The sequence below is a fragment of the Neocloeon triangulifer genome, unplaced genomic scaffold (assembly GCF_031216515.1).
Source record: "Neocloeon triangulifer isolate White Clay Creek 2 clone unplaced genomic scaffold, ASM3121651v1 ptg000017l, whole genome shotgun sequence".
Classification (NCBI taxonomy): domain Eukaryota; kingdom Metazoa; phylum Arthropoda; class Insecta; order Ephemeroptera; family Baetidae; genus Neocloeon; species Neocloeon triangulifer.
Genome location: NW_026775559.1, coordinates 3,091,245 through 3,103,874, shown reverse-complemented (window position 1 = coordinate 3,103,874; position 12,630 = coordinate 3,091,245). Strand labels below are relative to the sequence as shown.

General features: G+C 35.2%; 2 protein-coding genes across 5 annotated transcripts in view; both read right to left on the bottom strand.

Annotated features, from left to right (window-relative positions):
- Positions 1 to 904: 904 nt before the first annotated feature.
- Positions 905 to 5,089, bottom strand: LOC132203180 (uncharacterized). Of its 4 annotated transcripts, XM_059630762.1 has the most exons (10): positions 4,862 to 5,089; positions 4,577 to 4,717; positions 3,995 to 4,157; positions 3,697 to 3,938; positions 3,536 to 3,621; positions 2,752 to 3,180; positions 2,493 to 2,597; positions 2,174 to 2,423; positions 1,775 to 1,904; positions 905 to 1,714 (listed from the first exon to the last, which is right to left on the bottom strand). In XM_059630762.1, exons 2-10 carry the CDS (start codon positions 4,605 to 4,607, stop codon positions 1,258 to 1,260), a joined length of 1,893 nt encoding a protein of 630 aa, XP_059486745.1. In that variant the 5' UTR covers positions 4,608 to 4,717; positions 4,862 to 5,089; the 3' UTR covers positions 905 to 1,257. The 4 variants fall into 4 exon arrangements, with proteins under 4 accessions (XP_059486745.1, XP_059486744.1, XP_059486742.1 ...); XM_059630761.1 differs by having other exon boundaries at positions 3,536 to 3,938; positions 4,589 to 4,717; XM_059630759.1 differs by having other exon boundaries at positions 906 to 1,714; positions 3,536 to 3,938.
- An 870-nt stretch (positions 5,090 to 5,959) lies between these two features.
- The window catches only part of LOC132203406 (uncharacterized), a 36,656-nt gene continuing 29,985 nt past the window's right edge, over positions 5,960 to 12,630 (bottom strand). The window contains exons 2-4 of the mRNA XM_059631186.1: positions 12,382 to 12,531; positions 7,786 to 7,876; positions 5,960 to 6,637 (exon numbers count right to left, since the gene is read on the bottom strand). Coding sequence (XP_059487169.1) covers positions 6,309 to 6,637; positions 7,786 to 7,876; positions 12,382 to 12,531 — 570 coding nt within the window. The 3' untranslated portion in view covers positions 5,960 to 6,308. The remainder of the gene's footprint in view (positions 6,638 to 7,785; positions 7,877 to 12,381; positions 12,532 to 12,630) is intronic.

Genomic DNA, 12,630 nt, shown 5'->3' with positions numbered 1-12,630 from the left:
CAGAAAACCCAAACAAGACAGAGGATGATTTGGCTTTAAGCGACCTTTCGACTTTCAATCTCAATCACATAATCACGCCCCTTATTATCCACTTCCAAACCACGCGACGGCATGTCCGGGCATGATACTATGATTGCTCAGTTAATTTAAATAATTTATGATCTAAAAAAAAAAAAAAAAAAATTCCTCTGAGGATAGTGCGGATGGACTCAAAACTATGTAAATTAATCCCATTGATTGTTTGATTTTAATTAATAAATTATAAATCATATATAGCTAGTCGATATTATACCATAGTCTCATTGCATCAAGAATAAAATTTTTTGATATGTACTATTTTTTTTTTGACAAATCAAGTATACATGTATGAAATGAATGACAAAATTTAAAAAAAAATAGGACAACACTTCTGGTTTAAACTTTAAGGCCCCGAGGGTATTCCGTGCCGCCCTGGGTCGACGAGCATTACGAGCAAACAAAATAATTATCCAATTATTATTTCCTCAAATAAGAGATGAATCTTGATTAGAAATAATAAAATTTTAAATATCATACAGGTTTATAAAAAAAATATTGATCCAATAATAAAAAATAATAAATAAATATATATACGTACTACTAGTAATCCTGGAATATAATTAATGCAATCATTGCCAAAAGACCAGTGACCAGCAGTGCCAACGTGAATGTAGGTATGTCTTCATAAAAATATGGTTTTTCAAATTCCCGAAATGATTACCGAGAATTGCTTTTACTTTGTTTTAAAGACCTGATTTCACTACGCATTCATTAAGCACGTAGCACGTACTTTATAATGCCTTTATCGTCTTTATTAAAAAATGTTATTTAAAAATGTGTAATATGTCATGTATTGCCGGTTAAAATCTATAATATACCTAATTTTAAATATAATAAAATTGAAGTTTAAAGTTTGATCTTTATTGAGTTTAGCATTATTCTGTTAGAGACTTTCAATCAAGGAAGTGATTTTGGGAAATCTCATTTTCATCACAAAAGTTTACAATGTTTACATACAAAATTTGCTCTCGCAGTAAGGATAGTTTTTTTTTTGCAAATACAATGACGAACAAACAAAAATTCCATTATCAATGCAAACAAATTAATCTTAATGCATATTACTAAATGCAAGTCAAAAATTTCAGCACAGAATATGTTAATATAAGAAATTATATTAATTCAAAACTGATGCCAGGACCAAGATTTACCTGCCATTAAACATTGAGGTAAGACGGTAACTCAAGGTGAGCTTATGGTGTGGAGATTTGCCAATTGAATACATTGAGATTCCTCAACTACTGATCCCTGCTCAGGGGACTTCAATTTCCACAAAGTCAAGGTGAGAGCTTTGCTGGTTTCATCTTCAGCACAGTTACTGGCAACAACTTCGGGCCACACATTAATAGCGCTGTTGCAGACGCTGAGGAACTCTGGGCTTTGGTTGAAAACCACTTTGGTTAGGAATGTGATCAAGAGCTGCTTTTGCTTCATTTGCAGACAAAGCTGAGCAGCAATGCGCCCAAACTGCTCGGCTGCAGATTTTGCTTGTCCATCTGTGCTGACAAAACTTGGCATGGCCTGCATAACGTTTTCCACAACTGACGACCACCCTGAGCTGGTCAGCATTAGGCACGTGATGATAAAAGGCCACTCGAATTCTTTGCCAGAGACTTCGATGAAGGTGCGAATTAAGCACCTACAAAAATAAATATATTTATATAAATTAAAATAAAGATATAACTCACATAAAACTCACTTTGCAAGCAAATTTTCATTGGTTGAAGGCAGCATTGCACATACCTCCTGGCAAAGGTTCTCAATGTCGGACGCGGTGAAGTCCATAGAGGAATGGACAAGACTTTTCAAAGCGTCAAGAATAGCGCGCTCTGAAAATTGATAATAACATTTTTACATTACAAAATTATTTATAAAAAAGTAATTTTATTTCATTTACAAGAAAAAAGGATTTTACAGGTGATCATGTATATTATTCTCAAAAAACCAGTGTGTGATACTTTCAATGTATTTTCCCCATCCCTATATCCAGCACTAACCGCAATTTTGAACCTATTTTCCTCTAATTCTGTTTTCAGCAAATAGAGTGTAGAAAAATAATGGAATATTATAATAAAAAATCTTAAAAATTAAATTTTACCATGATCGTGTTCCTTTCCAGAGCACTTGGGTGCTGGTGGAAAAGGAGACTCAGACGAAGGCTTTGGTGAAGATGGGCCTGGTTGAGGTGAGGACATTCGACTTAGTTTCGGAGGTGGTGAAGGTGACGAGGGTCTTTTTGAATCTGGATGTGATGAGGGCCTCTTCTGTTTAGAAAGTGGAGAGTGCAAAATTCTTTGCTCTTTTAAGACGGCGCTGCTGCTGCAGTTCGTTTCCTGAGTTGGGCAATGCTGTGATGTTAGAGTATTAAGTTGGATACTGAGTTGATATCTTTAAATTATGAAGTTATATTACTATACCGTGACTGCTGGCTCTGGTGTCTGGAGTTTCAAACCTCTCAGGTTTTCTGCGACTGTGTATTCTAAATTAAATATTTCCAAAACGGCTTTGTTTAAAGGAAAGGCCTGCAAAATTCAAATTGAGACTGCTGTGAACTCAAGAATAAATATATACAAGTCATAATTTTTTCAATTCAAGCAATCAACAATGTAAATTTACTCAACAACGTGATTTATTTCAGAAAATTATTTAGCTCAATATTTTCTAATAAATACTCACAGTATGACTGAGATAGGACTTTTGAGTCTCCAATTTTTTGCAGAGGAGCTGAGTGTACTCTGCATCTTGCGGCATCTCCAAATTAGACTTTATTAATTCGCTCTGTTCCAAGAAAATCTTTGCCCTGACAATAGCTTCAGAGACTTGCAGTGGAACAAAACTGGTTGATCTTGAGATGGTATCACTGACTTGGCCAAGTCGCATGGCTAGCACGCAGCCACTTTTACGAAGGCAAGAAGCTATGGCCAGAGTGTCAATTGCCCAGGCACTTTTCTGAGGACTCTGTGTACACTTCATGGCCATCGGAAGCAGACAGTAAGAAGCAAACTTTTGCAGTTTATCATTGTTGAGGGCAATAAGAATTCCGTAGCGAACAGCAATATCACAATCTTTGGCGGAATCATTGAGCTTTTGGATCAAGATGCCTGCCTGTGTGGAAATAAAAGTTTAATAACATTAAGTTTTTCAGTGAAGTAAGAAATTATAAGTTTTGCAGTAATAATCTAATTTCTTTCAAAAGTTATATAAAAATAGGAAAAATAGATTGAATTGTGAAAAAGCACTACCATGTAGTTAGAATATTATACGTTATTATTACTATTTTCCTGTTATATTAATTAAGTTAAATTTTGATTAATATTTCATTAGTATTCATTATTTAGACACCCGCCTAAGAACATAAAATCAGAACATAATGATAAATACTCGTACTTCTTGTAGCCACTTGGAGAGTTCAAACAAAAATCAAAACTTTTGTCATTATTTTAATGAGCGGAACTCTTACCTTTTGTTTTCCTTTTTCCTTGTTTGTATTGATGCACTCCTCAAACAAATTGTTATCCACAAAAGACCATTCTTTGAATGCCTCCACTAAAATCAAATGGGTGTACCAGCGGTCACTGTTGTTAACATCAAATAAACTGATGAGAACTCGCAAGAACAGACATGGATTGTTCCTGTGTCTGCACATGTGTGCAAGAGAAGCTCCAATCCTCTGTGCTGACTGTCTGCGTTGGTAGTTGTTTGAATGAAATTGATTCGACAATTCGCAAATCGTATCAACCGAGGACACCAACATGATTGCGGTCACCTTCTCCCTCACATCCTCGGGAAGTACTTTGAGCAGCTCTACAATACTCGACCCAATGGAAGGCCCTTTTCCATCAACAAGGAGGGTGAGAACCAACCTGTTTTATTAAATTTTAGAAAATTTAATTGAAAAAATATGCTGAATAAAATTAACAATGCGAGAACTTCAAGAGGCTTGTCTGAACTGAGAAGATGAAACAGCTCTTGTCGCTGTGAAAGCATAGCCAATGGTGTTGACAGGAAGATTTTCTTCAGTGTTGGATAATCATAATGAAGAGCCTGCAGCTGGGCGCTTCTTTTGCAAGCGTTATTATTCCCTGGAAAAACAAAAAAGTTAACTTAGATTATTTGCTGAAAATTTTTACATAATAAATTAAAAATATCATTTACGTTTTAGACAGGGAAAGTTTTGAACCAATTATAAACAATATTTCAACGATGAACTATGAACTTAAGAATAAGTCAAATAATTTCTTCTAAATATTGTTGAGTTTAAAGTTTAAAAAACTGAGATGAATATTATAGAAATGATGTGATCATCTCCTCGAGTGTCAACTTCTTCAAACAAAATGAATATTATATTAATGAATATAATTTATTTTAATTGTCTTGAGGATATTAAAAAAATATGATAAAAAAGAATTAAAAAGATCTACACAAATAAAATTGTGCTGATTAAATTAAAATTAAATTAACTTCGTAGTATTTTCCCCGTGAACACAAAAGAAATACTTACAAAAATTTTTACCTCCGACCGGTTGCTCCATGGTATGTGAATGTGAGTTTTGGAATTCCTCAAAAATGAATTAACAATTTCAGCTTTTTGAGGCAAAATAATGTTGGGCGATCCACATCGAAGAAGTTGGCTCTTCGTGATCTGAATGAATGTGTGATAAAAAAAATAAGATTAAAAATATAAATATAACACATAATTATGTAATACAAAATAGTATTTGCTGCTCAAGTAAAAAATGAGGATCAATGAGGATACAAAGAAAATAAAAAATAATCATTAACATACGTGCTTTTTTGATCTCGCGAGAAAACCTTCTGATATGGGATGGCTTAATATCGCTAATAACTTTTAACTTTTCTTAAAACTACCCAAAAATGTCAACAGCTTTTGCTTAAGGGGCAACAGGCAACTGACGATCATAGCATTGCAGCCAGTGCAGATCAAGACTCAAGGCATCCTTTACCATTTGAGCTGCATGAGTTTTTACCGAGCACAGCAGACTGCAGACGCAGACTGACGTGACGAGCCAAAGCAAGCAAAGAGCAGACAAAAGTAAAAAAAAAAAAAAAAAAACAGGGAGACACAAAATTCGGCATTCCGCTGCCCCCACCTCGTCACCTCGCACTCTCCAGCAGCAGGCATAAAATGTTTTGCGTGCCGCCAAATGAAATTATTATGAATTCATCCAAATTCTTCCCTGCCGCTGGCTTCTGTTCTCATGGGATTCGTGCGGCTGGTGCGCGGCCTTGTGCTTGTGCGAGTCAAGAAAATTCGGCGGCACAGCGGCCTGCCGGTAGGTAGCGTATTTTTCCACACCCTAAAGACTGATGATGGTTTTTTTTTGTTTTTTCTTAGTTTTATTGTCTTGCTTCGAACGTAGAACATAGTCGTACAATACAATTGATTTTTATCACCAAAACTTTCAAATTTCATTAAATGAAAAATTATCATTTTGATCAATTTAGATACATACACCATTAAAACTCCAGCATAAAAAAATTTCAAAATTGAATATTGATATTAAATATCATTAGTTAAGTCCAGCGAAAATGATGGAAAAAAATTATCATAATGCTGATATTTTTAAGCTCGTTTGTAATTATTATTGGTTTTTAAAAGAAGCTAAAATTATTATTTTATCAAACTGATATTTTAAGAAAATTTAACTTTGAATATAAATTATCAAAAAGTAAAGTGACAAATGCACTTTTTTTACACAATTAACCATTTCCATTCATTTTATAATCTTCAATTTCTTTTTTAAAGAGGGGCCTAAATAAATGGAAAGTTAATTAATTAACCAACACTTTGCACCATGAAGATGCTACTCGGTCAAAAAAATTAATAACAATCATTAAAATGTACTTATTTCAATTACAAATTTCTTTATTTTCATAGACGAATTTATACATTTAGCTATAACGAAATAAAAACATCATTAACATCAAACAACTTGAATGATTTATTGTCACAAATTAATTTTATGTGAATAAAAAACAAAATGTAAAATGCAGAATAAGATTTAGTTTTTTTTACGTGAATATGAAAATTGATTAAGAAATTTTAACAAAATGACACAAATATTTTAAATATAATTTAAATTCCACTGCTTTACGCTGATATACATTATTTTTGCACATATTTTTAAGTCTTTCCATTCAAAAGTTCACGCAATCCACGCCGACCTGCTGGCACTGGAGGCGGCCGTGGTGCCGTGCGCGATGGCCACAGGTCAGTCGGGGTCGCGGCTGCAGTCGACCCTGAGGGCGACGAGGGCGCCGCCGACCACCAGCAGGACGAGGCTGAGCTGCACCAGCGCCAGGATGTGCACGTCCGTGGCGAAGGGGCCGTGGCCGCTGTGGAAGAGGGTGAGGGTGGCGCGCACCCCCAGGGCGCCCACCAGCAGCAGGGCCGTGCCCCAGAGGGCGGCCAGCAGGGCGGCCGTGCGAGGGTTCGGCCCCAGCCACCGCAGCTTGGCGCAGCTGCAGCCGCTCGGCTCGTAGCCGCCGAAGCCTCGGCTGCAGTGGATGCTCAGAGAGGCGGCCAGAACCACCACCCCGCCTGAAAATTTCAATGGCCACAATTAAAAATAATAATAATATTTAAACATTAATGATAGTATCAAAAAGCGTATTTAGAGACGACCAAAATTACATTTATTTTTTAAGACAAAAAATGATTAATGACGAACTTCAAAATAACTAAAAATTAACTTTGAATTCAATTACTTGGAAAAAATGTTGGGCTTTCAGATTGCCTTAATATTTACAAAAAAACCAAAAACATAATATTGTCTAATGTGTCGGTAATTTCAACTCGATAAAGCAAATAATTTTTGGAATATTTAAATCAACAGGGAGGACAGTTTAAATAATATATGAAATAGAATTGTGATTCCGGTGGTAATTGTTGTTAATAGATTTCAGGGATTAAAAAATGAAATTTAAATTCAAAGATAGTTTCCAAAAGTGAGGGCAACTTTTGGCCAGTACAGTCTTCTATGGGTTATCTTAGAAAATTTAAATCAATAATTAACGCAACTTTGCTACAACAACACTTTAAAAATATTTTATTTTTAAATTGATAATAACAAAAAGCATTTAACATTGATTTGATTTTCAATATTTGTCACATTCTGAATTTCTTTGCCTTTAACCATTTGTATGCGTTTTTAGCAACAATTTTAATTTTAGAGAAGTTTTGGATCTTTTAGGAAATAAAACTGTTTTTATATTCCCCACACGTCGCATGTATGTCCGTATCGCCTTTTATCACTTCTCGTTGAAATGAAAGAGGGCGAATAAGTCCCTGCCAATGACAAAATTTTTAGTTCTGACGGTGAAAGCGAGACAAGCTTCTCTTAAGCATTCATTTGGGTGCCCTTTCAATGCAATTTGAAAGGGAACGCAGAACGTGATAAGAATTCAAATTGTGGAAAAACCGCACAAAATCAAATGAAGGTAAAATTTGTGTACCAATTTTCCAATTTTCAACGCGTCAAATAAGATTCAAGCGATAAACAGATATAAAAAAAAAACAGTAAGAAAATAAGATTTTAGCAAGATAATTATCCTTTTTTTACGTAGTATTTAATATTTCTCTTCATTACAAAAAGGTTGAACATGGCTTCAAATTTTCATGGAAAGTGTTAGTCAAGCATAAGTTAAAAAATAAAAATAAATAAATAAAAATCATTATTTGTTTCTGACCTGCAGGAACCCCTAGTCCAAGATTCATCTGGCCTCTCTCTTCAATCAAAGCCACCGTCCCCATTACCATGGCAGAAATTCCGCAAACAATCTGTAACATAAAACAAAAATGATTAATATTCATTCTTATTGTTAAAGAAAAGTACAAACTTGTTAAAATTTTAAACAGAATAGAAAGACCTCTTTTGAGTTTCTCTCATCCTTTAATTATATTTTCTGTTAAGAATGTTTTTAATAATAACCTTGTGGGTGACAAACATGAACGCACTTGCTCTCTGGCAGCTTCACAAATGTGTACCTTTTTATGTCTCTCGTGGAGACGAAAACATGCAAGTCGCGAAAAAGCAAAAAAAGAAGTGTTCACATCTCAGTGATGGAGTTACATTTATCCAGGGGCTTCTTTGCTACCTTGAGCAGCGAGCTACGTGTGTCCCACCGGCAGCGAGCAAGAAGCTTTTACGCGAAATTAAACACCTGTTTACGCACGCACAAGAGTTGCAAAATAAACATAAATTTCACCTTCCTGAGCAACTCGGAGCCCAGGTATATGAATTATTCTCGCTTTTGACGATCCAAAGTTTGCTCTTTCTTACTCGACGGGCACAAAGCGCAAGACGTGAAGAGGCGAATTTGCACAAAGACTCGGTCGGAAAAAAAGAGGAAACTTGAAATCGGATCGCAAAAAGGAAAATATCATCCGAAGCACCTTTCCAGTTACTCTGGTAAACGAGCACCGGCGAAAAGGTCAAGGTTTGCGCTCTGTGCTTCCAAAAGGGGCGCGTGTGTTTATTAAATCAGCCGTCGTCGTGGAGAACGAGAAGCGAGGGCGAAATTTGTTTGTGAAAGTCAAGCTGCCGGTGCGCGTCTTTTTGCTAACTCGCACGCACTCATCGACTCTCTCTCCTCTCTCTTCAGTCAATTCTAAAACCCACAGCTACCCGACAAAATTGAGGGAAAAGTAAGGTGAATAAATCATAAAAACTTCCAAATTATTTTAGGAACATAATATATATGAGACAATATTGAACAATAATCCATATGATAATAAATTATTAATATTACTAAAAACAAAAATAATATCGAGGAAAAATTACATCTATAAAATATCCACAGCAATGAAGCAATATTCAAAACACCACGTAGCGCGGGTGGAAGGCAAAGTGAACATAATGTAATTGAATTTCTCTGGAGCAATGGTAGGCGGCTCGAGAGGGCAAATGTTGAGCCTCGTAAATCAACACTAGTGACGTGAATTCCGCATAATCTAAAATTTCCCTAGAGTGAATTGCAAAGTAATTATTAGTTAATGATCAGCAAAAGCTAACGCAAAAATTTCCATCAAGAACGAGAGCAAGAGTGGGCAGAATTTATTTTTGCTCCCGGCGAAAAATGTAATTAAGCGTCAGGAAAATTTGCATCCCACTTTCTTGCCGTTTAATTAGAGAGCAAAAGTGAAATTGTGCCTCGCGGCTCGACGGGTATGCGCGGCGGCGGTTCAAACACGGCGCAGCGCCTCGATCTTTGCATTCCAGAAGCACTTGACTTGAACGGTTGCTTTTGGAAAGCTGGAATAAAGGGCTGTTCAAGTTTAAAATGGCAAATGTAGTCTCATTGAAAAAGTCAAATTTACAGATAATTGATTTATAGAGAAAAAGAATAGTTTATTTATAACTTTCGTTAAATTTCATAAATCTGCGTTCAAATGAAGAGTAAAATAAATTTAATATACGTATCAATTTTATTTTTTTATTTTTTAGAAATTTAATCATGTGACTAAATATCTGAATTTACATTTGTTTAATTCACCTCGATACATTTTCAATGGAATTTTTTTTTCAAATAAAGTACCCTATCTTACTTTTCATTTGAAGATAAGAGTAAACACAACTTACACCTACAGTATCTGACCTACATATTTTTTTTTTTTATTATTATTGACGATGTTTGTACTGAATATTATCTGAGGGGGACATGATGTATTATAAATCTGATAAAACAACGTGAGAATGAAGACGGAGCCTGCGTTATCGTCCGTGATTAGTGCTCGCCGTTTTGCTTTACGGCCGCGTCGGCCGCCAAACGTCGCCAGCCCATTACCCCCGAATCGCTTCCACCACATGGGCTCGGCGTGATGAAATTATCCGGCGCGCCAGCCAAAGTTTTCTTCACGCATTTTTTTTTCATTTTTCGTTCTTTTAAGCCGCGTTCGTCGTTCATCAATATAAAGATGGTAAAATTTCTGCGGAAAATTTTATGAGAATCGCGCTTTATCAAAAAAAATGATTCAACAGTGAAGTGACTTTTAACTCTGTAAAATATTCAATCATATACGAATCAATTTATTGTAGAAGAAGCCTTTTACTATAAAATGCTTCCCACGAGAGTTTCAGCACTTGTTAGTTTAATTTAGAAGATAAACGAAAATAAAGAATAAAGTTGTGGAGAAATGACTACGAGGCAGAAAACGTTCGCCAAGAAAAATTAATTTGCACCATGAGTTGAACGGAACTTTGACTTTTTCACCATGATAGTGGGTGTATAGAGAAAAGTTCTTGTCAAGTACACACAAAGCTAATTAAAACTTGATAGGCCCTGTTGCTGCAACGCAATTTCATCGGAGAAAAAAATCACAGTTAAAGTTGGAAGTGAAGTTTTTCCCGAAGGATATACTTTGTACTTTTACGGAGAAAATTGTTCTGTCAAGAGCATGCACGACAGATTTTTCCCTTCCAGAAATTTTTTTTCCTTTAAATCCAAGAATAAAAGTACTTTATTATTCCTCCATTTTTTCATGTATATGCGAATTATTATTGTAAAAATAGCTTGCCTTGCATACAAGTGAAATTTGCTGCAAAATCAAGTAACTGCATATTGAGCTACTCAATTAAAAAAACTTGATTTAAACACATTCTTTTTTTGATCGATGGTTTTAAATTTTAAACATGGAATTAATTTTGTGCATGTTTTGATTTTACTGACTCTATTGGACAAAATAAATGTTTGTTTTATTTTTATTTCCGCAGACCTTTTTGCAACTTCACAGAGTTCAATTTGCACTATGTGATGTGTGCATATTCCACGTCCATGACCCCGTTTTCCCGAATTAATTCCGAACGGGTGGTGAAAGAGCGCCAGCCAGCACATTTACGTGCCATTAGGCGCAACGAATGCGAGTGCTGTTTTGCTTGCACAAATTGCGGCCAAACCGCGTAAAATGCACCCCGCCCCGCTTCCATTTGATGTGCTGCGACTCTTTATGGCTTTGACGCAGAAAATGCACAAAGAGATTAACAATAATTATACCACTGCGTGGCACGCAAACTGCGCAAAAGATTTCCAATCAACCTCTAGCATAGGTTAGCCTTAATTAAATTGCCTTTCCAAGAGTTATGGTAGCGATCACAACTGGATTGAGACTATTATATCTCAAGATCATTATTATTATATAATATAATAGTGCAACAACTGTTAATATTCTAATTAAACCTTTTCAAACAATCAATTTAAAAAATTCAAGAAAAGAGTTTTCCCATGTTGATATTTTATTAATGTATGAAAAGCGGTGGCTATAAAAATTTTTATTTTACAATTTATCCAACACATCCAACAACTTATTGTTATTTAAAATAAAATCAAAATTTCAACGAGTGAGCACCCACTTTTTCAAATTCATGAACACCTCCTCCAGTCAAATCGATTTTTAAGTTATTGGATAAAGTGCTGAGCTGCTAACTATGAATATTTTCAACGCAAACGATAAATTGTGTACTCACTGAATAAGCATAAACTGCTGACAATTTAATCAAATGCATTCTCACAATGCCGCCTTCACTTCCAAGTTTTTGTATACAACATACAACTTATATTAGTGCTTTTTGCTATTCACTATTTCAGCATGTGGAGAACAACTAGACCGCACTCTTATTGCTAGCACTGCATGTGGACATTAGTTATTCAGGGAGTCACTTGGCCAGAGAGTCGAGTAATGCAGTTGACACACATGCACATGACTGTATGGTACTCCTATTCCTTGCAAAATCAATATTGAGGAGAGGGGATATTTATAAGTATGGAAAAATTTAAAAAAAAGTGTACTTTAAATTGCTAGCTCTTTAAAACTTCACTAACGTGTCCAAGTATTAAAACATTATGGTACAGAAAACGGTAAAAATTAAAAATTTGATTAATTGAATTTGTAAAAAAACTGTGGTTTAAATTACCAAAAACTTTTTCACTTCACAATTTTCTTAAGAAAACATTTATAATTGAATGGTTCATATGAGGTTATGATGTATGTAAACACAAATTGCTACTCACAGTTGATTTTTTTTGCAGACGAAGTTGATTAAAAATTGAACCACATCAAAACAAATATTTTTGGTCTCGAATGTCAATATTTAGTGTAATTCTCCTGGAATCGATTTTATTCTTTTCACAATTTGCTAAAATAAATAATATTTGAGATTGAATGGTTGGTGTTTATGTGTGCATAAAATAATTGCCACTTTTATAACTTTTTTTGCATTGATAAAATTGATATCAAAGCAAATATTTTGATAGTGATTGACCAACATGACGTGAAATTTTATTACAAACCTGCATAACTCGAAGACGCAAAACGAGGGCAAATGGGTACGACTTTGGGTCGGAAGGAACGTTGTCGCAGTTGGTCAGCTCGTCATCTTCACTGCTGCACATTTTTGTGTCAGCGCACGAAGGAGCACCCAGGGGAGATAGCATTGACGCCTGCGAACAAAAATTCATTTTGTTGAGAGAAAAAAAGGCACAGCTCAACGGTGCACACCAGAATATTTTTTGAACAGCAGAAAAACACAATAGCAGAGT